Raw genomic sequence first — 27,873 nt, forward strand, 5'->3', positions numbered from 1 at the left:
ACACTGGATTTTTACCTAACTGCAAAGATTCCCTTTATGATGCACTTGGGGAAATCAAGACCCAGAACACTGACCCTCCCAGAGCCCCCAGAAATGGGAAGCCAAAGAGATGCAAGCACTGTAAAGAGGGGTGCGCATCCCCAACAAATTATGCTGGAACTCTGCAGATGGAGCTTGACTGAGTAGCTGTAGGGGGAGGACCTGTGGATGCAGTGTTACAAAAAGAAACCTGAGTTGCAATGGTAGATTGCTAATCAGTAACAAAGTATCCCTCTAGCCTCAATCCTTTCCTGAAGTCACAAACTCTGGACAGGAAATAAGGAGGAAGCTTCCCCCACTCCTGCACCAGGACTGAAGCTCCTACCTGTCCCCACCCCAATATGCCTGCAGAGGGCTTGGCCAGGACCAAGAAAAAACTTGGTCCTCAGCTCTAGCTGTCATTTTGGGGAAGAGTTCTAAGCCTTGATAGTGTCTGGATAGAGAAAGGAAAACAGAAAGGGCTGGTTATTCTCTGCCACCAAGCAAAGAGTTCAGGCAGAAGCAGGTGCCACCAACACTGGGAACCCGGCTTGTGAACACTGTGGGGAAGCAGGGAAGTACGGCAGTCAGGAGAGGAGGGAAGATTCGGGGCAGAGAGCCATCGAAGGGACTACGGCAGGGACACCCTCGGCACAGGCAGAGCTGACCTCCCACCCACACTCTAGCCACAGATGACCCCGGCACTTCCTGTAAGACGATCAAGCTTCCAAATCTCTTCAGGGGCATTATCTCTCTCCACCTCACACCCACCCTGCTGAGGTAGGGATCAGCCTCTCCGATTCCTAAGCAAGGAAGAAAGGAAACTGAGGCACACTGAGAAGTCAGAATCCATTCCAACCATATCCTCTGGGGAATACTGTAGAGACCAAGTCGAGAACGGTGTCCCAACCAGTAGCGCAGGATTTAGGGGAAGCCAGGAAGCCTCTCATCTTAGCCCAGGGCTCTCTGGTCCAGCTGCCTCAAGGTCTCGACACCAGTGCCAGTGGGCCAGCCCAGCCCAGGAGGAGACAGGGCTGCAAGAAAGCAGGGGAGGAAACTGGACTGGAAGGAAGCACAGAACTACAGTGCAGTAGTGGGCGCAGACTGCATTTGGGGAACATTTATGGCTCCAACAAGAAGGGGAAATTCACTCAGGGCCCTTTCGTAGTCTTCCAAGAAAAACTTCCCTCTGCCCCACAAAGTGTTTTCAGGTGGGATGGGAGACACCCCCTAGACAACATCGGAATGCCAGACACTAACACAAAAAAACTGTGGGTGAGAAACTTTTCTACCGTATCAGCTGGACAGGGACACCACCACGCCGGATGCTCCATTTGCTATGCCAGCCGCAGAGGGGTCTGGAGGTACGACCCCCACCACCCCGAACCCGTGAGGTGTTCAGGAACTACCATTTCACAACACCCCCTAGGCTTCCGATTCGGGCGCGGTGCTTACCGTGCAGGCCGTTAGGGATGCTTCGGTGGTGCGGCGGCGCCGACAGGTCATCCAGGGACCGGCGCGTGACTCCGGCCTTGCCGTCTGGACCCTTGTGCGGCCCGGGGGGCAGCAGCGCGGGTGGGACGTGGTGGTGGTGGTCCGGGCTGCCGCCGCTGCCCGCACTGGACGTACTGCTGCCGTCGCCAACATCGCGGGCCCCAGAGCCCGCCGCGCTGCCCGCCAGCGGCCCGCTCAGGCTAGCCTGGCTGTCTATGGAGCTGCGGGAGCCCGCGCCGCCGCCGCTGCCGCCAGCGCCCCCCGCCGCCGCCAGCGCCGCGCGCTCCTCGTCCAGCAACAGCACCAGCTCCTTCAGCTCCAGGTTCTCGCGAAGCAGGGCCTCCTGGCGCGCCTCGAGCTCCCGCAGCTTCTGCTGCGAGCGGGCCACCTCGTGCCACACAGCGCCGGCCGCGTGGCGCCCAAAGCGCTGCCACTCGCGCGCCAGCTTGCGCCCCTTCTGCCGGTCGTCGTCCAGGAAACAGCAGAGCTCGCGCAGCTCCTGATTGTCGTCCTGCAGCCGCTGATTCACGTCCTTGAGGCCACGGATCTCCAGCAGATGCTGCTGCAGCCGCCGGTTCACGTCGCGCATCAGGCCGCCGTGCTCCAGCATGAGGCCCACCTTCTCGCCCTCGGCGCGCCGCAGCCGCCGCGCCAGCTCCTCCTTGCTCCAGCGCAGCAGTTCTTCGTCCGGCACCTGGCTCAGCTCCTCCGACGCCGCCGCTGCAGCCGCCGCCGCCACCGCCGGGGGCTTCGCCATGGCGGGGCCGTCACCGCGGCATCGCCCTCGCCCGCGCGGGGCCGGCGCTCCCCGCGCCGGGGCTTCTCTGGGCCCGGCCACGCGCGCGCGGGGGGCGGCCGGGGACGCGTGCGGCCCGCACCGCACCGCCTCGCGCTCCCTCCCGCGGCCCCCTCTCGGGTCACCTAGGAGCCCGCGCGCGCCACAAGGCTCGGGAACGGGACAGTGGCTGCGTCGGTGGCCGCGGTGCCCGGGCTCTCCCGGCTCGGGCGCAGCAGGCGGAGGCCCGCCCCCGGCCCCGCTCCCGGAGCCCCAGCCGCCCCGCCCACCCCGGGCGGAGAGGGGGCGGGGCGCCGCAGTCGGGCCCCGCCTCCGAGAGGGAGGTAAGCGACGGCACGGCCGGCCCCCGAGGTTCCCCTACGCGGTGCGCCGGCCCGCCGGGCGCCCTGCCAGAGGCGCGTTCGAGCCGTGGTCCCGCCTCCCCGCCGTTCTGATTGGGCCTGTCTGGGGGTGTGCGGGAGGGGCGGGGCGCGCGCGGGGGATGCCGCAAAGATGGTTTCGTCCAACCGTGGGGCCAGGCACCCTCCTCCCCCCGGTTCAAGTTTCTGCGCCCGGAGGACGCGGCCTGGGCCAATCCCAGGACTACAAGGCGGTTTTAAAATGCAGGTAGGGCTGGGGGGTGGCGGGGACCGGTGGGAAAGGTAGGGTAGGGCTTCCCTTAAAGGCGACGCGCGAAAATGCGCGTCCCCCTATCGGGCCCGCGTCGCTGACCCTCCCTTTCTCATTCTTAATAAACAAATGCCCACCGGGTGGGCGCAGCTCCCTTCCTCCCTCCTGAGAGCACCAGAGTTCGGTGCAGTCCGAGAGAGGAGGAACAATAGGACCCTGACGTGGGGAGTCGGGCAGAGCTGCTCTTTGTCCCTTTCCGGGCCACCGACCTCCTCCGCCCCAGTTCCTGGGTTCCCTGCCTACACTCGCAGCGGGGCTGTCTTTCCACTCCTAGCTCAGGACTGTAGAACCTTGCCAGCCTTATCTCAGGGACAGACAGATCTCATCCCTCTTCCCCTGGCCTGATGGGGCGAGGGGGCCTGGGCCCTGCCCATTTCCTGGAGCGGCTCTCGGAGCCCTGCCCCTTCGCACACGCAACCGCTAAATCCCTGGGATTGGAGGAATATCTTTGGTTCGCTAGGTGGAAACCCCTGGGAAACGCGAGGGAAGGTCTTCCACCCCGGCCATAAAGCTGGGGTCCAGAGGCGCACAGCAACAGGGAGAACCTTCCCCCGCCCCGCATCATTGCGGGGCATTCGGATCTTCCTACAGCCTGTAAGTCCAGTCCCCAAAGCGCATTTACGGCGCTTCTGCAGTCGGCAGGCCGAGGGAAGGGTGCGTTTTCCCTGGACCTGCAAAGAGATAACCCACCCCAGGCTCAGGCACACCGGGGTAAACTACCCAGGGGGTAAGCTACCCAGGGCCTGGAGCGCGTGCCCGCGCAGTAGCTGACGTCCCCTTTTACAGTTACTCAGCCGTTTGCTGAACCACTGCGTGCGCCCTCTCACACCTTCCTCAGCGCGGGGCAATTCTACCCAGACAAGACTACAGAGGTGGTGCCACGGCCCTCTGAGGGTACTTGGCATTCTTGGGAGGAGGGAGAGTATAACGTGAGAAGACACCGTGAGGCTGTCTGCAGCGCTATGCAGGGAAATCAGTTGCCTTAGATCTTGTTTTCTGGGAGGGACTAGGACGTAGGAGCTTGGATCCGAGCCTGAGCAACAAGGACAAAGGTAAGCGGGGGGGGGGGGGGGGGGGGGGGGGGGGGGGGGGGGGGGGGGGGAGACTGTCCGGGTGGAGGGAACAGCTAGTAGAGTGGCCTTAGGGGTTAGCCTGTTAGTGGCCCGTTCAAAGGAGAGGAGGGGCCGGTGAGTTGGCTCAGCAGGCGAAAGAGCCTGGTGCCCAGCCTGACAACCACGTGATGAAAGGAGAGACCCTACTCCCTCAAGTTGTCCTCTGACGCCCATACGTGGGCCATAGCATGCATAAACCCTCACACACAAATAAATGTGACAGGCATGTAGGCGCAAGCCCTTGATCCCAGCACTCAGGAGGCGGAGGCAGAGACAGGCGGATTCTCTGTGAGTTCCAGGACAGCCAGGGCTGTTACACAGAGAAACCCTGTCTCAAAACTCGAAAAACCAAAAGCAAACAAACGAATAAATAAATAACAAATAAATAAATGTAATAAGAGAGAGAGAGAGAGCCATGGGTGGTGCAAGTCACTAATCCTAGACAGAGGCAGGGGGAAGCTCTGTGAATTCCAGGCCATCCTGGGCTGCAGAGTGAGATTCTGTCTCAAAAAAAAAGATGAACTATGAGGTCTGAGGTCAAAGGGCAAGCCCAGGTGTGACCTGAAGCAGGAAAGCTGTCTTGGATCACTTCTGGCTCTTGTGTCAAGGGTTAGGAACCACACTGGTTGGGCTAGATTGGGTCCTCTTAGCCCGCCTCCCTTCCTCCTGGTAGATGAGCTGGAGAAAGGGGTGGGGAGGAGATGAGCCCCAGGGGTGCTGAGGCCAGGGTGAGTCAGCTGAGTAGAGTCTGATGTTCCTGCAGGTCCAGCCCAGCACAGTTTGGGTTTAAAAAGGGCTTTAAACAGCTTGTGCCTTGGGAAGCTGAAGATCTGTTTTCACCCCAGGAAGCGAGATTTAGCAAGCCCCTGGAGGCTCCCCACAGAGCAAAGACTATGTTGGGGAGTTGCTTCAGAGAGAGAGAGCCTTGGGGGGTGGGGAGGGGACGAGTGAGCAGAACACACACCAAGAGGGACACTTCTGCTCACCAGGGAAACTGCTGAGACAATTCAATTTGTCCTGGGCTTAGTGGAAGCCATTATGTCTCCTTGTGGAGTCCCTGTGGCCTGCAGTCTCTGTCTTCTGATTCTCCAGGGTGACAGCTTCGGTGGAAGAAAAGGAAACCTTTATCCAAGCAGTGGTTCAAACCATCTCTACACGACTGGCCGGGAAGCTTTTCTCCAGGACCATAACGACCTCCTGGGAGAGCTCGGGAAGGTGCTAGCATTGGTGCTGCTGGGTGGTTTAGAAGTGGCTCGCTGCTCCCCACCCTACCCCCCTTGCTTCACATGCTTGGTGAGAAGAGGATCCCAGGACCGAACTAGCATCCCAGAGCAAAAGCTCTCCAGGACAAATGTCTGTGTCCCCCTGGAACACTCAGAGTCCAGTATAGCCACATAGTAAGTCTGAGGCCACCGGGGGCCCCCCCAATGAGATCTTGTCTGAAAAAAGCAGTCCCACACACACTGCTAGTTCAAGGGGTTCATATTCCTCTCCATGCCTGCAAGCCTAAGCTCAGACCTGCTTTGGCAGCCCTAGCTGTTTGCTAAGCGAATGATTGACCCTTCCATGCACGACCCATTGAGTTTGAGGCCCTTGTTTTAAAGGGAGGAAAACCGAGTCCCAGAAAGGAAGTACAAGGTCATTTTCATTGCTTGTTTTACCAACCACATATATACGCTCCAGTACATAAGTACCACCAACGAGTGAAGCGAAAACACCACTCTTACAGCCTCTTGGGGCCTGAGAAAAGTTTTCCTGGGGAAGCTGAATCCTGAAAGCTGAGGGGTGATTGGCAGAGGTGGATGGATGGAGCAGCAGAGGCTGGGGCAAACCATGGAAGAGCAGTTTCAAGGAGGCATGTGCCTGGGCATGGAGAGGTGGAGCTGAGTGGAGACCATCCATGTTAGCACCATCCTTTGCCGGGGACTCCGAGAGGTGACAATTACAGCAGCAATAATAACCAGCATGAACGACAAGTTCCCCATAGCTGAGTAGATAGATTACCCTCCCTTCGCTAGCCTTCCACACTGTAGGTACTCCAGCGCTAACTAACCAAGGCCAGGAGTAACTTGGACAGTTACCAATGGGAAAGAGGTGTAGGAGGGAGTGGCTGGAATCTCCGGTAGGAGGAGGGGTTATCTAGTTACCCCACCCCTCCTCTGAGGGAATGTCAACTGGCCCAGCCTTGAGGCTCACAGCTGCCGAGAACAGCAGTGGCTGCCAGACTCCGAGGGTAGTGTCCAGCAGCAGGGTTTGCTTGGGTGTTAAGTTCCAGGCTCCAAGTGCAGCCTTTTGAGTCCTGCTCTGTGTATGTCTGTGACAGCTGGCAGCTGCTCCTAGCACCCAACCCTGCAGCTTCCAGATGCTCTGCATGCCGGGCCTCAGGTGCTACCTCAGGCCCCAAATCTACAACCAGCAGTCCGACACACACACACACACACACACACACACACACACACACACACACGAGATCTGAGACCCAGCTCCTCTGAATATTTCATGCCGTGAGGATGGAATGAAAGTGGCAAAGACCTTAATTGTTAATGTGGCTTCTGCTGGCTCCAGGCCCAGCCCTCCCAGCCCCTCCTATTTGAAATAGCAACAGTGCATCGGATAACTTCTCCAGCACCTCAGGTCTTATGCCCTGCCCTGTGTGAGGCTGGGCTGGAAAGAAGTTGACCCCTGACCCCCAGCTGGCCAGAGAAGTCCATAACGTCCAGTGTTTGCTTACCATTTGTTCCCCAGTTCTCAACATAGAACCTTCGAACCAGGTTGGAAAAAAAAAAAAAATTAAGGAAAGCAGAATGGCCTGGCCTTAGAGTCTGTATTTCTGGCCTCACACCACAGAGTGGCCCTAGGCAGTCACAGACACACCTTGTCCTCTGTGCTTCTAGATCTGTACCTAAGCTTTGGACCATAAGAAGGGAAACTCCAAAAAAAAAAAAAAAAAAAAAAAAAAGAAGGGAAACTCCAACCCTAGACCATACTGTGAGACAGGCGGGTGTTGCTTGCTTAGAAAGGGGGGTGGGATGGAAGGAGGGCATACTGATGAATGTTCCAGAGCCTGGACTAGAAGGTGTGTTCATGAAACTCTGAAAACCTACAGTGAGCTGGGTCCTCAGTCATAAGCAGGGTCCCTCCGACAGAGACCCAACACCAGGACCATGATGCAGTGAAACATTCCATCTTGGCATCCCAGGTTCCTAGAACCTGTGTCAGCAAATCAAGGTACCACAGCAGCAAGGTGACAGATCAGCCCCAGAGGTCTCAGTCCTGAAAAGCTCATGAAATGCAGCCCCAAAACCCTGCCCCAGACCAATGCCACTTGAATATCTGGGAATAACTCCAATATAGAGGACTGGGGTGCTCTAGCCAGGGATGTTCCCTGGCGTCAGACCAAGCTGGAAGGGGACACACCCATGTTTGGTGGAGGGAGGGGCAAGCCCTCCCTAAGTGTCTTTAGAGCAGTTCTCAACCTGTAGGTCTCGACACCTTTGGGTGTCAAAGGACCCTTTCACAGGAGTTGCCTAAGACCATCAGAAAATACAGATATTTACATTACAATTCATAACAGTAGCAAGATTACAGTTATGCAGTAGCAACAAAATAATTTTCTGGTTGGGGGGTCACCACAACATGAGGAACTGTGTTAAAGGGTCACTGCATCGGGAAGGTTGGGAACTGCTCTAGAACACTTCGCCTAAAGATGTTCAGATTCCCTCAAGTGCTCCCAAATATGCTGCCTAGGATGCCAGTATCTAGTGAGAGGGGAGGGACTAGGGTTGGTAATGTCGGCTGCCATCTTTATCACATTCCCTGATTTGTTGCTCCGTAGCCAGGGTTGTGACATGAAAGAAATAACCATATACCAAACTACCAGGGGCTCATGGACACAGGATCCCAGAGGAAAGGGCCAGCACAGAAGAGGAGGAGCATCTTGGGCATATTGCAGAATTTCAGAGCGTCAGGAGTGAGAAGATCCTAGAAATGGGGCAGGGGGGTGGGAGATGAGAGACACAAAGGTCAAGAGTCAGAATGACAAGACTCTCCAGCCAGCTCCATGAACTAACTACAAGACACCAGGGTAATGGGATCCTCAGCTGCAGGAACCTGTTGGGTACCCATGTGATCAAAGGTGTGAGGGAGAGGAAGACATTTGCACACGTGTTTAATGTCTTTAAAATGACTTTGATCAAATGCACACCTGTGTGGAGGTCAGAGGCAGGAGTAGGATTCTCCCACAATGTGGGTCCAGGGGATCGAATTTCGGTGGTCAGGCTTGGTGGCAAGTAACATTACCCTCTTGAGTGCTCTCGCTAGCCTCGTTCTCACACACGCCAAGCTGGAGACGAGGTTCAGTTAAGTAGAGCACTTGTCTGGCATACACAAAGCCCCTGGCTTCAGGCCCCAGTACCACATAAATTGACATGGTGTTGCACACTTAAAATCCCGGTACTCTGGAGGTGGAGACTGAAGAATCTGAAGTGCAAGGTCATTCTGGGCTTGTTGGGGAGGGGTGGGCAGCAAGTCAGGAGTATACTGTTTATTTACAAATACTCCCATGGAGAGCACTGAAGAATCCAGGGGTCAGAAAAACAGCTCTGGCCCGGGAGAGGAGGGGTTTGTTTAGAACTTGCTCTGTCAACCAGGCTATCCTCAAACTCAGAGATCTGCTTGCCTCTGTCACTAGAATGCTGTGACTAAAGACATCCACCACCATGCCAGTTTGTATAATTTCATTCTTGAAACACTGAAAATGATTTAAAATCAAATGTATAAAGCCTGGCATTGTTTCAAGGACACTGGAAGCTGAGTGACCACAGATCAGCCAGCTGCCTTGAAAATGTGAGAAAAAGATTTCCTGCTTGAATTTGGCTCCTGGAAAGGGTCTGCCTAGTGGAAGACAGATCATAAGCATTTCCAGTGATGCAAGGTCCCAGAAAAATAAAAAGCAATTCTTCCAGGAAGCTTTTGGAGTGTGCATTTCTCTAGGAGTTGAAAGTCATGGGCAGGGGGAGCCCCTACCTGAGGCAGCAAAGGAACCCCAGAGGGTTGGAACATGGCTTAGAGGGGCCCAGGGTGTCAGAGTAGAGCAGTTGGCAGTAACATCATGGGGCTTAGATTTAAAAAAAAAAAAAAAAAAAAAAAGCCTAAATACCGTTTAAGGGTAAGTGAATGCATTAGCCTCTGAGCAGAAACAAACAATTGTATAAGAAACTGTCCCCAGCCATTTCGTGACTGTCATGAATAACTTTCCCTAATCATAACCCCCTGGCCAGCTGCTCACTGACACATGGAGAAAACCCTCTGGAGAGGCATGGGACAGGAGAGGTGAGAGGGACCAGGAGTGGGGACACCATGGAATGTAGAGAATAGAAAGGCAGGGAAAAAATTATAGTACATTATATACAAAAGTCCTTATGCTCATGGATAAGCATTAGGGAAACCAGGAATGCTAAACACGCAGGGTTGTTGTCTTCAAAGAGATGTATAACCTGTTTTCCACCCAGAAGGCTGGGAATGGAGGTGACTAATAGCCTAGGTGACCCTTGGACTATCTGTAGGTCTAAGCCAGACCTGGCTCCCGCAGGCTCCCACAGGCAGAACCGGAAGTAGCTAATAGTCTAGACCTCTGCACTGTGTGACTGAGACCACGGCAGATCCTCCCCTAGGCCCTTATGTGTTTATCTATAGAACCCATCTTCAGGGAAGAAGTGGCTTGTACTTTGAGAAGGATTTCAATGTATTTATGCCTCATTGTGCACACGGGATTGTGTTACACCAGGAAACAAATTGTACAGTGCTTAAACATGCCAAAATAAACTGCCCGTGTCAGAACGTTTGAACCAATACCGGCTACTGAGTCGTGTTGGATTTCTTCTTGCCTCAGATGGTTACTCTACTACTGGCTCTGATGTTTGCAGAGACTTCCACATTTTATACGCACGCACGCACGCACGCACGCACGCACGGAATTGATCCCAAGACTTTGATCCTATGCTAGGAAGCGGTCTGCTACTGAGCTGTATCCATTGCCTTTTTGTTTTGTTTTGTTTTTTTGTTTTTGTTTTTCAAGACAGGGTTTCTCTGTGTAGCTTTGCGCCTTTCCTGGATCTCGCTCTGTAGACCAGGCTGGCCTAGAACTCACAGAGATCCGCCTGCCTCTGCCTCCCGAGTGCTGGGATTAAAGGCATGCGCCACCACCGCCCGGCAACCATTGCCATTTTTTAAATGTTGTTCTGAGACAGTCTTGTTCTTGTGAGTCGCCTGCCTCAGCCCACTGAGTGTTAGATCACAATCTTGCAGGAATATGCCCAGCTAAATAACAGGTTTTATTTTGTTTTTTGGGGTGCTGGGACTTGAACATGTGGCTTTGGGCCAGCTAGGAAAATGTTATGTCAAGCTAAACCTGCATCCTTGTATATACATAATTTATACTCTCTCTATATATATATATAGTTACATATATATATTTGTTGTACATATAAATCATGCATATATAAAACATAACTTAATAACAAAATCTAGCTCTGGGCTGAGATATGCCAATCAAATGAGGACTAGGGGCTTTTTAGAACGGGAAACCCTGAATTTGACCCTCAGTCAGGCCCCTCAAGCCACCCTGCTGGAGGGTGCCCCCACCTGGATGGCTATTCAAATCTGATAAAGCACTCTGAACATGCTATCAAAACACCTGGGTAAATGAAGCTATGCTCAAGCATGTCCCCGTAGGAACTGATTATAATAGTCCAGCAGCAGGAAGTAGAGAAACTAGGGCTCAGCGGGGTGTCTGGGGGCCTATGACAGGTCTCCCCCACCACACGTTTGCTCACATGTTAAAAACAGGCAGGGGCAGGCGGAGAGTGCAGCCCAGAACAAGCCAGAACAAGCTCAGAACTGGACTTTGAGAACTGGAGGCTCCCTCTCCTGTCCAGGAGAAGCGCTGGCATCTGCTGGGGCTTTGGGAAGACACGTGTGCTGGCAACCCCACAATTCCATCCCGGGAGCCTGAGGGAGAGCTGGTGGAGATGGTGCACAGCTGGAAAGGCCACCATCTCCGGGAAGCACCATCCTGCCGTAGCTCCTGCAGTGGGCACACTGATATTGAGCCACACTAAGAAGGGACCTATCCCAGGAGGGATGTGCGGCTCCATTTCCATCTACTCTCTCAACCAATGTGCTTAGAAAAGTGCAGGAGCTGCGTCTCTGAGGTTCCTATCCTCGCCCCCTCCCCCACCCCACTGTACCTTCAGCTGGCTGCACATAACCACCCATCTGATGTCCCCTTCTGCTTGCCCACTCCACCAAGACCCTAGTGGCTCCAGCAGGAACCTGGTCTGTACTTCCTATGGAGCTTAGTCCAGCTGCTGCTTTTAGGTGGACCCTGGCCACAGGGCCCTCTACTACACATCTGTAGCTCATAGACACCAAGACACCATTCCCACCCCAGGAATACCTCTGACTCTGGCCAGAAAAGATGGTGCTGAAATGTCACACACCTTACCCAGCTCCCAGGTGTCAGGATGGCCTCAGAGCTGACTGGGGTGGCCTGGGGATGGGGCCGGGGGGGGGGGGGGGGAGGGGATAGGGAGAGAAGGGCCTCACCCAGCCAGGCACAAGAGGCTTGATGCTAGGTCCATTTGACAAACGCCGCTAAGACTCAAGGTCTAAATGCATTCTAGAAACTGTGATTTAAACGGAGTTGTCAGATGTGAGGATAAGCATTAGCAGGGAGCTGAGTGACCAGCTCCCTTATGTGGATCACTGGGTCAGAAATAGGTGTGTTTAGGGCAAAGGCAGGCTTGGCTGAGATGTGCAAGTTCAGATATTGGGGTGACAAAGTGACTCCCCACACCATGGCCATGTCTCTCCTCATGGTCGTAACTCCATGACTGGTAAGCCGGCCAGGGTCTTGACTGCTCCCCCGTCCCCCAGTGCTGGGTACCAGAGGCATTTTCAAGGCTGGACTTTATAAATAATCCCGGAAGGGATATGCTCATGTGCAGCTCCGCTTTCTGGCTGGGTTGTTCCACCAGGACAAATTCCCGGAAGTGAGATTCTCCGGTGGGAGGACAGCTGTCTTCCCACTCCTCACAGGAATCCCTCCGAGTCTCCCTGCCCTGGGAGGAGGCTCCAGCCACCAAGAGCAGCAGCTAATCCTGCCTGGTACTTCCGGAGGAAGGTGACAGATCTGGCCCTTTCCTGTAAGAGCTAATTAGCGGCCCAGTGCATCTATGGCTGTCAGCGCAATGAGGGCCCAGGTGACTCAATGTCATTTTTCTAGGGCCCGCCTGGATTGCTCAGCCATCCGGGGATGAATTTTTCTTCATGGAGGTCACAGAAAGCAGGAAGGCTGTCCTGCAGCTCCCCAGGGAGGCAGGGCTGTCAGCAGCTTCAGGGAGGGCAGAAAGGAGGCTGAAGGCCCAGTGGCAGATAATCCCTCTGTCCTTTTAGACAACAAAGATCTCCCCACCCCCACCCCTGACCCTCTGACTAGCTGGACCAGAATGACAGGCAGAGGGTCGGGAGGCCCAGATTTAAAGGGAGCTCTTTCCACCCAACTCCTCACCCCAAGTCAGGATCCCAGCTAGCTCCCAGGGCTAAGAGGCTTGTGGAGAAAAAAGGGTTTGCAGACCCCTCCGGAGGCAACCCCTTCTTTCAATTATCGAAACCATTTTTGGATGATCACTACTGGGGAAGGGTTCCCCACAAAGGGAGCACTGAAGGAAGACCAGGCAGGGAAGGCTGTGGTCTCCAGTGCTCCAGAGGAAGTGGTGCTCATTAGTCCTCATCCCTGGACAGAGTGCCATGGGTGTCCCCTGAAAGCAGGTACAGGTGAACCCTGAAAAGCTAACATTTGGGGATTTCAGTAGGTCCCACTGAGCCAGACCCAGTATGCACCTCTCATGAGACGTGAGTCCTCAAAAGACAAGGCCAGTGTCTGCCTTTCCAGAGAGGAAGTTTCCTGTTCCAGGGCATGAAGGGCAAAGGCAGGAAGGGCTGGCTGTGAGGGGCTTCCTGTAGGCACAATGCTCCCTCTCCTCTGTGGATTAATGCCCCCTTCATAGCTGAGGAAAAGGAGACCCAGGCTCTCAGAGCTTGCCTGGAGAGTTGAAGGTGGCTGACCCCCACCCCCACCCCCTGAGGCTACACCACTTAACTACGTGCCTGCTGTATGCAGGTCCTCACTTCCTGTCTACCCGCATCCAGTCCTGCCAAACATGGCGGTCTACCCCAAGCACAGACAGCTGCCCTCCATTCCGTTCCATAGAAGAGGATTTGTCCACGACCCACCCAAAGCTACTCTTCACCTGGAGGTGGCCCTCTTTGGGCTGGGGGCAGCTGGAATAGCCATCCTCGGGTGGGCAGGGGGGCTTTATGCGGGCAGGGCTAATGCCAGCGGCTGTGAGCTGCGTGGCATGGCAGCCTTCTAGCCCTAGTTCAGAGACGCTGAATACCTCTTCAAGGAGTCTCAGTCACAATCCTAGGTGATTTGGGGCACCTATCCAGGACCTACTGACCACAGACATTCTCAGAGAACTTTTTTTTTTTTTTTAAATAGTATCATGAAGGAGGGGAGCAATCAGGCACATGCATTCATCAGAGAAGAACTTGCCGGAATCCGTTCTCTCATGTGAGCTCGAAGGTTGGAGCTCACATGGTCAGGCTTGGCAGCAAGCACCCTTACCCAATAAACCATCTCACTGTCCCCCACTCTTAGACCTCTGAATGACTCAGAACACTAGCCTAACCTTGGTCTCAAGAGAGTCACCTTTTAAAGATAATTGAGAAAGACGGGGAAAGCCTTGGTGTCTGGATCCAGGTCAATCTCATTCCCCCCACTCATTGCTCCTTTCAGTCCCCTTTTCTGTTCCTAGACATGGAAGGTAGCCACGGGGCCTTGCCCTTGGCACATCAATGAGCAAGCCTTACACCACTCCATCAGGCTGCTTGACTGAAATGGGGAGGGCTGGGGGCAGAGACCTGTGACCTAGCCTCAGGGTCCCTCTTACTCTAGATTGCTCTGAAAAATGTGGTCTCTGGCTCTGTCCAGGGGTCATGACCTCTTCTAGATGCCCACAGTTTGCATCCTGCCTAAAGGGCGGCACGGAAAGCCTGCTTCCTGGTGGCTGCTGCCTTTGCCTGCAATGCACACATTGGTCTTTATCCCTGCCTGGCTGACTCTGTGCCAAGACACTGGTTTACAAAGTCCTTCCCGGTGTCTCCTTTGACCTGTCAGGTTCCCAAACCATGGTTAACAATGTAACACACTGGCCCTATTAGTTTGCCCATCTGCCTGGTCCACCTTCTATCTGAGAGTCCCAGGGGTTCCCAGATCTCAGTCCAGGGCTGGACCTCTGCAGAGGCATCACTGTACTATTTAAAGAGCCCAAAATCCACATCACCCAGGTTCCAGCAAAAGATTGCACCCCTCTGAGGTCACAGATTCCTCTTTTATAAAACGAAGATCCTGCCCACCTTAAAGGGTGGTGACACAGATCACTGGCCCTGTGCATAAAGTGATCACTGAGTGATGATTAAAAAAAAATCCACAAAAAATAATACAATTTAGTGACACTTTTTTTTAGATTTTTTTTAAGGATGAGACTTATCTATTTATTTATTTTATTTTATGTGCATTGGTGTTTTGCCTGCATGTATGTCTACTCGAGTGTTTCAGATTTTGGAGTTACAGACAGTTGTGAGCTGCCACGTGGGTGCTGGAAATTGAACCCTGGTCCTATGGAAGAGCAGTCAGTGCTCTTAACCACTGAGCCATCTCTCCAGCCCCAAGACCTGGGGTTTTTTTTGTTTTGTTTATTTGTTTGTTTGTTTGAGACAGGGTTTCTCTGTGTAACAGCTCTGGCTGTCCTGGATCTCACTCTGTAGCCCAGGCTGGCCTCGAACTCACAGAGATCTGCCTATCTCTGCCTCCCAAGTGCTGGGATTAAAGGCGTGCTGCGCTGCCACTGCCACCACCGCCACCACCACCACCACCACCAACAACCACCCTTAGTGACACTTTTTCAAGCATTGAAAGGAAGGGTTTTCACTCAGGGCTATGGCACCAGGTGGGGACTACAGCAGTGAGGTCTGAAGTGAGGGAAAGAGAAAGTAAATACGGCTGTAGGAAGGCGGAAGCCCATAGGTGGAAATAACCAGGATAAATCAATTTAAAGTTGTTCCCAAGGACAGGGACTGGGCGACCTGACACACACACACACACACACACACACACACACACACCACCCACCCCACACCCACCCCCGTGGCTGTTCCTGATGGTGATTGGATGTAGAACTGAGAGTCAGGGCCCCTGCTAAACTGACTACAGATTCTTTGCTAAAGATTTGGTTTGATTTCATAAGCAAGTGCCAAATAAACCTAGCACGCACACACACACACACAAAATCCCAATTAAACTTTGGCTAAAGTAAAGAATCTGATTGTCGGGCTGGAGAGATGGCTCAGCGGTTAAGAGCACTGACTGCTCTTCCAGAGGACCCAGGTTCAATTCCCAGCACCCACATGGACATGGCAGCTAATAACTGCTGTCCCTAACTCCAAGATCTGACACCCTCACACAGACATACATGCGGGCAAAACACCAGTGTACATAAAATAAGAATAAAGGGGCTGGAGAGATGATTCAGAGGTTAAGAGCACTACTTGTTCTTCCAAAGGTCCTGAGTTCAATTCCCAGCAACCACATGGTGGCTCACAACCATCTGTAATGAGATCTGGTATCTGGTGTCCTCTTCTGGCCTGCAGGGATACGTGCAGGCAGAATACTGTATACATAATAAATAAATCTTAAAAAAAAAAAAAAGAATAAATTATTAAAAAAAAAAAGGAAGAATCTGATTGTCCACGAAGTTGGTCCCTACCCTCAAGGTCACAGTCTAGCTGGGAGATAAGGCCTTGAAATGATCACAACCCCCGTGCTGTGGGCATGGGGGATTGGAGGGGGCATGATTCAAACTGGAGAGCACAGAGGACTTCCCTGAGAGGTGCAGGATGCAGAGCCTGAAGGGGGAACTGGGGGTGGCATGGAGACATGACTGAGCCAAGCATGAGTTCCCGCAGCCCCGCCAGCCCTGGCCTTTATCATTTTAATGATGGTGTGGTTTAATAGGGGTGTGAGCTGCCAGGGACAGCCTCCTCCCGCATTTCTTTGAAGGTCCATTACCCTTTAAGGCAGGCTCTGAGAGAGCCACAGTTCCTCATGGTGTGAGGCCAAGGGCGTCATTGCCCTTGGACTTGAGATTCTGAGATGAGCTCAGGCCAGGAGAATTTGGGTGATTCTTGGGAAGAAGGCGAATGAGCTGAGCTGCCCTGGGATGGGGAGGAGGGAAGGGACCACAGGTCTGCAGCAAGCAGCCGACACCGCCTCCCTGGGACTCCTGGCCTAAGGTTTCCCTCAGAGAGAGTTTCTCAGTCTGGCCCAACATACTCCCCAGAGTTCCATTTATTTATATAAGACAGGGTCTCACTATGTAGCCCTGGAGGGCCTGGGACTCACTCTGTAGACCACGTTGGCCTAGAACTCAAAGAGAGCCTCCTGCCTTTGCCTTCCAAGTGCTGGGATTAAAGGTGCAAGCCACCATACCTCTATGCTCCCCAGAATTCTAAAATCTGTGTCTCTACTAGATACAAGGGTCTCCATTAAGATGTAAAATATATATTTTAACAAGGACTGGGGACTGAACCTGGGGCCCCATGTGTACCACCCCTAAGCTACAGCAACAACCCTGTCACTTAAAAACAAAACACAGCCAGGCATGGTGGTACAGACCTTTAATCCCAGGACTCAGGAGGCAGAGCGTTGTGTTTTAAAAACCACGGGAAAGAGTCACACCATACAACAGGGACCATGTAGGAGGTTTATTGAGGGGAGGGGAGAGAAGGGGCAGAGACGGGTCCCTGAGGATGAGAGCGAAGAGAAAAAGAGAGAGAGAGAGAGAGAGAGAGAGAGAGAGAGAGAGAGAGAGGGAGGGAGGGAGGGAGGGAGGGAGGGAGGGAGGGAGGGAGGGATAGAGGGAAGGTGGGAGGATGGGAGGGAGGGAGGGAGGAAGGAGGTGTACAAGGCACGCCTTTTATAAAAAAAAACATAGTGAATGCACACAGGATGCTCTTAGTGGCTGCAGCTGAGTTATATCCTGTCAGGACCCTAAGGGCAGGCCAGTACAGATACCCATCACAGAGGCAGGTGAATCTCTGTGAGTTCAAGGCCAGCCTAGTCTACAGAGCGAGTTTCAGGACAGCCCAAGCTGATACGCAGAGAAACTTTGTCTTGAACTCCCCCCCCAAACAAAACAAAACAACAGGGTCCTATGTAGCTCAGGCTGGCCTCAAACTCTCCGTATAGCCACCAATGACCTTGCTCTGCCTCCATTTCCCAACTGCTAAGATTACAGGCATGTGTCACCATGCCTGGCCCAAAGTTATAAATGTTTTGAAAAACCAAAATGTAAATATTTTGTCTGAGGAAAGAAGCATTTTGCTTTCTTCTTGAGTGGAAATAAGATGGAGCCCAACCCTACCAGGCAGCCTGATGAGGGTGGCAGAGGTGGCCAAGGCTGGGCAGGGTCAAGACCCGGACCAGAGACCAGAGCTGACTCTCCACACTCATCCAGCCCAGGCACCAGCCCCTCCTCTGTGGCTTGCAGCTCCCTGGAATCTCACTTGACGATGCTACAAGAGTCCTGGGACACTGGGATTCAGCTCGACAGCTCCCGTGTGACTTGAGAAACCAGTTCAAGTTTCTTCCTTCTGGTCTCTGTAGCCGGTGACATTAGCCTCTACCCCTAGGTTGTAATGGGGACAGATGGAAATACGTGAAGCTATGAGCCAGTACCTTGGTCAAACCTCAGCCACACTTAGGCAGTTACAGCCTCTGTCCCCTCTGAGTGGTGCCCCTGCCTTTTAGCAGTGGTAGGAACTAGCTCCCCCTTCCCTGTACACACACACACACACACACACACACACACACACACACACACACACACACACACACACCCGACAGCCTGAGATCTGAAGGGAGAAAGCAGACAGCGGTAGGAGGTTTGTGCACTAGTATCTCTGCAGGTCCTGGATTCTCTCATCCTTCTCCACCTCAGCCCCTCAGCTCACCCATTCAGAGGCCAAATCCAGAATTTCTGAATGGATCTCTGACCTGTGCCTGTCTCTCAAGCCAAAAACATATACCTGTTCAGCCACCCCAACTCTAAAGTGGGTATCTATCGGATTCCATCTTGATGGGGAGCTGTCGAGAGAAGTAATTAGCATCCGACCTGATGGAAATTGCAGTGTGCCTCAAGGAGGAATTGGTTTGGCCACCAGCCTTCACTGTCATCAGGGGAAATGAAAACACTTGTGTGCCTGGGATGGGTAAGCGAGGTGTGGCTTCAGGAACCTGTAATTGCAAGTTCCTTGAGGATGCTGGGTGGGATCACCTGGAAAACACCCTGTGTTGTGAATCTACTTTCCTGGGCAGTAGCTCGCGCCCATCCTGGGCTTTGTTTCAGGATCTGTCCATGAAGGCTAAGCTGTCCATCACTCCGCCTGCTGCCTCTCTGCTACCTCATTTCACTTTGTAGATGGGGAAACTGAGGGACATTGAGGTGCAGACGTTGGTTTAAAGTACATAGCTCACGGGTGGCTGAGACATTGTCTTCGGGCATGCAGTTCAACGGTACAGTCCACAATGGAAGAAAAGTCAAGGCGGCAAGATCTTAAAGCAGCTGGTCACATGGCATCCATAATCAAAAAGCAGGGAGCGGTGGACACTGGTGCTCAACGTACTTCCTCCTTTTGTTTGTTTGTTTGTTTTTGCTTTTTGAGACAGGGTTTCTCTATGTAATAGCCTTGGCTGTCCTGGAACTTGCTCTGTAAACCAAGCTGGCCTTGAACTCACAGAGATCCACCTGCCTCTGCCTCCCAAGTGCTGGAACTAAAGGCGTGCGCCACCACCGCCCAGCTTACTACCTTCTAGTATGCTGTCCAGGGCCCAAGCACAAGGGATTTTAGGATAGGACTTCCCACCTCAATTACCATAATCAAAATAATCCCTCACAGGCAAGACTGCTGGCTAATCTAATCTAAATAATCCCTCCTAGGTGTGTCTGGAGCCTTATCTCCTAGGCGATTCTAGAGCCAGTCAAGTTGACAAACTAACCATCAGACATGACTTCACAGCTGATTAGTGCGGCATTGGTATCCTGCCCACCATGCCAGACTAGCGCCCACGCCATTACTATTGCTGTTATCACACTGGAAGGTGTGCTCACCGGTCTTATGTCAACTTGACACAAGCAAGAGTCGTCTGAAAGGAGAGACCCTCAATTGAGAAAATGCCTCCGTAAGATCCAGCTGTGTGGGTGCTGGAGCGATGGCTCAGAGGTTAAGAGCCCTGGCAGCTCTTCTAGAAGTTCTGAGTTCAATTCCCAGCAAACACAGGTGGCTCACAACCATTCGTAATGAAGTCTGGTGCCCTCTTCTGGCATGTAGGCGTATATGCAGGCAGAACATTGTATACATAATAAATAATTTTTTTAAAAAAAGGATCCAGCTGTAAGGCATTTTCTTTCTTTCTTTTTTCCTTTTTGAGATAGGGTTTCTCTGTGTAACCTTAGTTGTCTGGTACTCTCTCAGGAGACCAGGCTGTCTTATAGAACCCAGCCCAGGGATGGCCCCACCCACAATGCCCTGAGTCCTCCCACATCAATCACTAATGGAGACAATGCAGGCCTGGTGGTGGTGGTGCACGCCTTTAGTCCCAGCAGTCAGGAGGCAGGCAACAAGCCAGGACACAGCTTCCCTCCGTGGCCTCTGCATCGGCTCCTGCCTCCAGGATCCTGCCCTGTTTTGAGTTCCTGTACTGACTTCCTTCAATGATGAACAACAATGCTGAAGTGTAAGTCAAGTAAACCTTTTCCTCCCCAACTTGCTTTTTGGTGGTGATGTTTCATTGTAGAAATAGAAACCCTGACTAAGACAGTCATAATTATCATTATTGCTGAGAGTAGTACTCGAGTCAAGCAGGTCTGGATGATGGTGACATTGAGGCCAGGTGTCTAGCCAGTGTCTAGAAGTCGACAAGATCTTGTCCCTACCTGAACCAGGAGCAAGCTGAAGACTTAGAGACTCAACTAGCGACCACAGCCTCAGACAGTAGTGTGGTCTCACCCCCCCCCCCCCTCCGTCAGAGCCTGGTCTCAGCAGATTTCTCTGGCCACCATCTTTCCAGATATATCTGGTGATGCACACAGGGTTGATGCTCATGAATGTGGATGCTGAGCAGCCAACTAGAGATAGTGCTTTCAGAAAACATAATCCTCAGCCTGATGTAGTGGCGCATGCTTTAATCCCAGCACTTGGAAGGCAGAAGCAGGTGGATCTCTGTGAGTTCGAGGCCAGCTTCGTCTACATAGTGAGTTCCAGGACAGCCAGAGCTACATAATGAGAATTTGTCTTGATAAAAAAAAAAAAAAAAAATCCTCTCTGTGCTTGCCAAGTCCCACTACTCACCCTTATTCTTCATTCCAAAAGGCAGAACTCCTTCTGGTTTGGAGTAAAGACTCAGGCTGGGGAGCTAAGTCAGCGGGTAAAAGCACTTGCCACGGAAGCCTGAAACCTGAGTTTGAGTTTGGCCCTCCGGAACCTCCATAAAAGCCAGACATAGTGAAGAGTCTATGAACCCAGAAATGGGAGACAGAGATAGGAGAATCTCAGCCTAGGGCCAGCGAGCCAGGCCGACACTGCCTTAAACAAAACAGGAAGGCAAGGACCAGCACCCAGGGGTGCTGCACTGTGGCACACATGTATCCGTAACACGCACACTCATGTGCTCTCTCTCTCCTACACACACACACACACACACACACACACACACACACACAGAGAGAGAGAGAGAGAGAGAGAGAGAGAGAGAGAGAGACTGACTGTGCCCAAAGCTTAGCCTATTGCTTACTTTTCCTATGACCCTGGGCCAGTGACTTCTCCTGTGGCATGACTTCACACTACAGGACTCATGAGTCAGGCCTGTGCCTGACCCAAGTCAGGGCCCAGCACCGTCTGTTATCCCTCCAGGGACAACCAGAGGCACTGTCTGTCCTTCCTGGATGCTGGAAGAAAAAATGGATGATAGAGAAATGACTACAGACCACTTTGGCCACTGATTTGGCTCATGGGGATGGCTGGCCTCAGGGGTGTTAAATGTGTGGTTACTGTGACTACACAATCTTAAGGCTCCACGAGCATTTGTGGCTGATAAAGCCATGGGCCTGTTGCCTATGAGGGTCCAGGCTTCCTAGTTCCCAGGCCCAGAGGCTGGAGCAGAGCCTGCCAAACAGGCTCCCTCTTCCTTGTTCCTTCCAGAGGTCTCACTTCATCCTCTGGTCTCTCCTGCTAGCTTCTGCTACAGAACAGACACAGAGATCTCTCAAGGCTTATCCCAGGCCTCTGGGACACCGGCCAACCCCTTCTCTGGGCCTGGAGGTCAAAGTCCCAGGTGCAGAATCAGGTAATCTGGTGGCTGCAACAGGCCAGGGCTGGCCCCTCAAGCTCCCAGCAGGACAGGAGCCTGGGATGACTCTAGAGTTGGGGACAGAGAGGGGCTGAGGTCATCTTCCTGCTGCAGTCACAGTCCCGGGTAGTGGGTAGCGATCACTCTACAGCAGCCAAAGGTTATCTTTCCATTCCTCACCTCTTCCCTGCACGCTCCCGTGCCGAGGTGACACAACACCAGAGCTTCCTGTTCAGAAATACCTACCCTTGCTCCCTCCTTTGGACACAGGTACAATACTCGGCTCAGGCCGGCTTTCTGGAGTCCTCCCCTCCCCACAGGCCGAGGAGCAGGGTCCTCCAAGAGCATCTGGGCCGAGGCAGCAGCTGGAGGGAGTGCAGTTAGGGCCCGAACTGACAGGAAGTGTCAGGCAAAGTCTCAGAGGTCAAGCTGGGCTTTGGGGAGCAGATGGGGGTGGGTGGTGGGTGGGAGGGCGTAGGCTTTCAGGAGGACAGCCTCCCCCTAATTCTGTAGGCAGAGGCAGAGAGGCTGCCAGATAGGGAAGTCCTAAAGGAAGGTGGATGGGCAGAGTGGAGGCCATGAGGGGCCGCTCAGACTGGCTGGATAACAAGCCCTGGGTGAACTGAGCTCAGGAGGTGCCAGGCTAGCACAGTTTTGCAGGGGGAGTTGCCTAAGCGGGCAGAGTCCAGGTCTCCAGGCAAAGTGTGCAGTCCCCAGGTATTGAGGACCTGGCACAGGATGGGATGGGATGGGATGGGACAGGGAGTCAGATCATGGATTTGTATGGGGACAATCTTCTCTGTCTCCAACAACGACCAAGACTGTGAAGACAGACTAGTCCTCTCTTCAGGAGAGCTGAGTGGGAGGGCAGGTGTTCCCAACTTCTTGGCTCCAAACTTCTGCACTACCCCCACCTCCCACCCCCAACTCCATCCCCACCCTCCAGCCTCTGCCTTCTGATTACCATCTCTGAGGCTGCCCCATCTAATGGGTCCCCCTTTAACTTCCCTCCCTTCTGAGCCTCAGTTTCCCTGCAGTCATGGAGGGCACATACCTGCTGTGGAGGGTGGCAGGAGGAAGCAGGTGCTTCTTAAATGCAGATCCCAGTGGGGGTGTCCCCTTTCTCCTTTCCCAGTTTGTTGTGGTCACCTCTGGACTGTAGCTTGGCTACAAGCAGGACCAGGTGACACCAAGGAGCCCCCTAGTGGCCTGAGGAGTTGCTGCAGCCAGTTGTCCCAACCTGTTCGCTTCCTGGCCTCTACTGACAGAGGGCCTTTCCTTTACACATGTAGACACCTAGAGGGGACTATTCCAAAGTGTCAGGACACGCAGCACTTGTTCTGTGAAACTGTTCTGTGAAATGATGAAGAAGCAGAACACAAAAATCATATGGATTTTTTGAAGGGAGGCACTGAGACAGGGTCTTTCTACATAGCCCTGGCTGTCCTGGAACTCACTATGTAAGGCCAGGCTGGCCTCGAACTCTTTTTTTTTTTTTTTTTTTTTTTTCCGAGACAGGGTTTCTCTATGTAGCTTTGCGCCTTTCCTGGAACTCGCTTTGGAGACCAGGCTGGCCTCGAACTCACAGAGATCCGCCTGGCTCTGCCTCCCGAGTGCTGGGATTAAAGGCGTGCGCCACCACCGCCCGGCTGGCCTCGAACTCTTATGTCATGACTTAGGGGTTCCATGAGGGAGCCTGGGCACGTGTGCAGAGGCTGACAGGGTCAGAGGGACCCACTTTTCCTGGATTCAGTCATATACTCTGTGATTGTGTGTGGCTTTGCATGGGTGTGTTAATATGTGGCTTTGCGTGTGTTCATGTGTGTTTGTTTGCATGTGTAGGTGGCCAGAGGTTAACCTCAGGCATCCTTCAGGAATCAGTTACCTAATTCTTCCCCCACACCACCCCCAGTTAAGTATAATTTTAAAAAACTACATGTATGTGCTTCTGTGTGTGGGTATGTACACTTGAGTGTGGAGGTCAGAAGGGGGCACCAGATCTGGAGCTGTAAGTTATAGATGGCTGATAAAGGCGCTAAGAAAGGAACTCAGGTCCTCCGAAAGAACAGTACGCACCCTTCCTTCACTGCTGAGCCATCTCTCCACCCCCAACCTTGTTTTTCAAGACTGGCTGATATCCCTCTGTCTCTGTCTCTCTAGCACTGGGACTGTAAGTGCACACACTCTTTATGTGGCCAAGGGAACTAACTCAGTAAGTACTTTACTGACTGAACAGTAGTCCTGGCTGTCCTGGAACTCACTATGTAGACCAGCCTGGCCTTGAACTCACAGAGATCCACCTGCCTCTGCCTTCCAAGTGCAGGGGTTAAAGGTGCATGCAACTATACCTGGCTTACTCCAAGATTTGAACTTTGAGCATTTCTCTTCACACTGGCATTGTGGAGCCTTGGTAAATTGCCACAGCCTACTGCAGTCCTTTGTGAGAGACCCTGAGTTGGTGGGTGTGATTCATATTTCTCCAGCCTTGATGTGGGGCTTCCAAACCCACACTATGAACATACACACAGAACTTTCCATTTATGTATGAGTGGAGAGGAGGTGGGAGAAGCCTCCACTGGGGGTCTCAGCTCCACTCTGAACTGGGATTTAGACTTGCCTGGGCAAGTCTGGCCAAGTGGTTGGTGAGCAGGCCTGCTATGTTTACATGAGGGACTGATTGCCTCCAAGACTGACAGGGACACACAGAAGATACTAGGCCAGAGACCTCAGAAGGAGAGATCACTCCCCCAGCAACCTCTGCTGAGACATGGCTACATCCAGACTAGGCTCCTCCAGGAGTCTTGTGACAGGGGCACTGTTCTGCACCAGGCAGCCGGAGGAAGGCTACTGGAAGATCCTGTGGGGGCACCATGGGAATCTGTGATGTAAAATACCTTACCTTGGGGACTCCAGGGCCACACAACACAGCCAGTGGAAGTGTGGGCCTTGCAGTTGGGACCTGCAGAAGTGAGTAAAGGCTAAGCTCAGGCAGGAGCCCCTGAAACCCTGAAAAAGGTACAGATGGCATTTGTAAGGCTCCTATGCCAAGTATTACAGGCAGCCAAGACTAACCATTTACCATTTATCACATCTGGTGTGCTTAGATGGGGAGACGTTCCTGTGAGCCTGCTCTCTCTACAGGGCCACCTTCACTGCCAAACAGAAGAGCTGCCCTGGTGTTCCTGTCAGCAGAATGGCTGCCAGAACTCAGGTCTGACTCCCAGGTATGTGTTTCTTGGAGCCATGGCTTTAAATCTGGTGTTCTGATACCTTGGCTGGCATTTCCTGTTCACTCACCATTCAGAACAGCATTAGACAGCCCTGGCATGTGAGAGGAGCACAGGCTGTGGGGTCAAGGCAAGGGCCTCATGCAGGCCTGTAGCCCAGGGATGCCAGAGAGCCTGGCAGGCCACAGGCGAAGGTGGCACTCCCTTCTCAGGGGAGTGGAGTGTGAGAAGAGGAGGTGTGGCTGGCCTTCCCCACAGGCATGTCTGGCAAAGCTCCAGCCAGAGGCCCCAAGAGATCTGAGCTCAGAGTGTGCCAGTGAGTGTTCTCCAGGACTTCTCAGCAGCCAGAGCTGTCGTGAGCACCTGTGCGCACAAGCCTCTGCAGAGCTGGGGATGGAGGTGCCGGCGGGCAGGGGAATTGTTACCCTCTCCACCCCTCCCAGTGTGACAGTACTGATCCTTGTTGCAGAGGCTCCGATTTAGATTGAAGCCAGGAGAGTGTTACCACCTGCACCCGGAAAAATAAGTCTTATTGAAGCAAATACATACATAAATGGTCATAGAACTTCTCAGGGCTTTTTCTATTATTTATTTATTTATTTATTTATTTATTTATTTATTTATTTATTGGGATACTGGAGACAAACATCTTTATTAAAGATACTACCAAAATTTTGGCAAACACTTCAAAACAGATTTGTAAACATAATGCAGGGCTTTTTAAAAAGAAATAATTTATTTATTTATATTTTATGGGTGTTGGTGTTTTGCTTGCATGTATGTCTGTGTGAGGGTGTCAGATCCTGTGGAACGGGAGTTACAGACAGTTGTGAGCTGCTATGTGGGAATTGAACCTGGGTCCTCTGGAAGAGCAGTGAGTGCTCTTAACCGCTGAGCCAGGGCTTTTAGTGAATCATATCATGTCTTGAATGTCTAGAAGGGTTTTGTATGAGAGGTTTCCAATGCTACCTGTGGTGGTTTGAATGAAAATGACCCCCAGAGAGTCATAGGGAGTGACATTATTGGAGGTGTGGCCTTGTTGGAGGAAGTGTGTCACTAGAGGTGGGTTTTGAGGTTTAAGAAGCTCAAGCCAGGCCTCGCATCACTCTCTCTTCCTGCTGCCTGCTGATCCAGATGTGGAATTCTCGGTTTCTTCTCTGGCACCATGACTGCCTGTATGCCTCTGTGCTTCCTGCCATTGTTGTTTTAATTTCAGCACAGTGTTTGCACTTCACAGCCTGTCAGGAATTCCATTCCTGCTATCACTGGCTCTGCTGCTACTGCTAAAGGTAGCTTTCACTAAATCTCCATCATTCTATTTATAAATAAGACCAGAGATTCAAAGGCTGGGGTGAAAACCTGCTAGCTCAGAGAGGTTGTGTAGCACCTAGGTAACCTTCTCCTCTTGCTGGTGTGTCTTAAAGAGAACATCCTTTGTGGGGCGGTGGTGGCACTCAGGAGGCAGAGGCAGGCGGATCTCTGTGCGTTCAAGGCCAGCCTGGTCTACAGAGTGAGTTCCAGGAAAGGCGCAAAGCTATACAGAGAAACCCTGTCTCAAAAAACCAAAAAAAAAAAAAAAAAAAAAAAAAAAAAAAGAGAATGCCCTTCTCTCCAAACAAAAAATGTCACACCACTCTGCTGTGGGATGTTTTGTATGCTGTGAGTGTGTTGCTCTGATTGGTTGATAAATAAAATGCTGATTGGCCAGTAGCCAGGCAGGAAGTATAGGTGGGATAAGCAGAAGAGGAGAATGCTGGGAAGAGGAAGGCTGAGTCAGGAGATGCCAGCCCGCCATCCAGGGAGGAGCATGTAATGGCACACAGGTAAAGCCATGGAACACATGGCGACATATAGATTAACAGAAATGGGCTGAGTTTAAGTGTAAAAGCTAGTCAATAGTTAGCCTGAGCTAATGGCCACGCAGTTTTAATTAATATAAGCCTCTGTGTGTTTACTTGAGTCTGAGCGGCTGCAGACCAGGTAGGATACAGGAAAACTTCTGGCTACACCACTCCAAATCATAGAGGCTCTATGATTACTTTCTGTTAACTAGTTGCTAACTCAGCTCCTTGACTCAAGGTTATTTTATTTAACTAATGCAAATGCAAACTCAGGGTTCACAGTGTGATTGAATATCCCCCAACATACCATGAGCCTGGCTGCCTCACCCAAAGTCAAGGGTCCACAAGCATGCACTGGCTGACTGAAACACAGCCTGAATGATCCCTGGGGTTCCAGGGTGCCCTGGAGGGTGAGGCCTGGCTGCTGGAGGCAGATGGGAACACAGAAGGGGTCCAGCAGGTATGAGGGTTGGGGCAGAGGAGTACGAGAGGTAGAGCTGAGGATGGGAGAAGGTGGGATATCAAAAGGAAACATCCCAGAGACCCTGGTAGGGCAGCGCAAAGGAAACCAGCCATGGCGCTGAGTTATGTTCCCAGTGGCCTGGGCCTCTCTTTCTCTGGGCCTCAGTTTCCTTACCCAGGCCACAGAGGATGGACCTAGGCTCTGAGAACTTCTGATGGGCTCTGTGATGACTAGAAGAAGAGTCCCACTCAGCTGGACAGACGGCTCAGCTGTTAAGAGTTCAGTTCCCAGCATCCATGTCCAGCAGCTCACAACCACTTGGAACTCCAGCTACAGGGGAATCTGATATCATCTTGTAGCTTCAGTGGGCACTACATACACACACACATAAAAATAAAAATTAGACCATCCCTCCTCCCTCCCTGATCTCCCTGTCCCCATTCATTTGCTCTACTACCAGAAACCTATCGGAGCCTGATGTAGTAGTACCCACCTTTAGTTAGTCAGTTGGGAGGCAGAAGCAGGTGGATCTTTGTGAGTTCGAGGCCAGGCAGAGCTACATAGTGAGACTCTGTCTCAGAGGGGAAGAAAGAAACCCATAGAAATGGCCCAGACCCTGCAAACTAAGATAGAACATACTCCTGTTAGACACTGTGCAGCTGGCCTCTAGAGACAGGAAGGGCTGGGTCCTGGTTCGGTGTCTTTCTTTGAAGTAAGCAGCTATGT

At 52.5% G+C, this 27,873-nt stretch overlaps 1 protein-coding gene and 1 long non-coding RNA gene across 2 annotated transcripts in view; one reads left to right on the top strand and one right to left on the bottom strand.

The window, feature by feature from the left end:
• Ccdc85c (coiled-coil domain containing 85C) overlaps positions 1-2,326 on the bottom strand; it is a 73,115-nt gene extending 70,789 nt beyond the window's left edge. Inside the window, exon 1 of the mRNA XM_052738931.1 lies at positions 1,474-2,326. Coding sequence (XP_052594891.1) covers positions 1,474-2,269 — 796 coding nt within the window. The 5' untranslated portion in view covers positions 2,270-2,326. The remainder of the gene's footprint in view (positions 1-1,473) is intronic.
• Positions 2,327-2,925: 599 nt separating this feature from the next.
• Positions 2,926-9,939, top strand: LOC128110921 (uncharacterized). The gene is made up of 2 exons (XR_008218383.1): positions 2,926-4,029; positions 5,182-9,939. It is a non-coding gene; the product is annotated as an uncharacterized LOC128110921 (long non-coding RNA).
• Positions 9,940-27,873: the final 17,934 nt, after the last annotated feature.

The sequence above is a fragment of the Peromyscus californicus genome, unplaced genomic scaffold, assembly GCF_007827085.1.
Source record: "Peromyscus californicus insignis strain IS unplaced genomic scaffold, ASM782708v3 Scaffold_15__1_contigs__length_86483966, whole genome shotgun sequence".
NCBI lineage: Eukaryota > Metazoa > Chordata > Mammalia > Rodentia > Cricetidae > Peromyscus > Peromyscus californicus.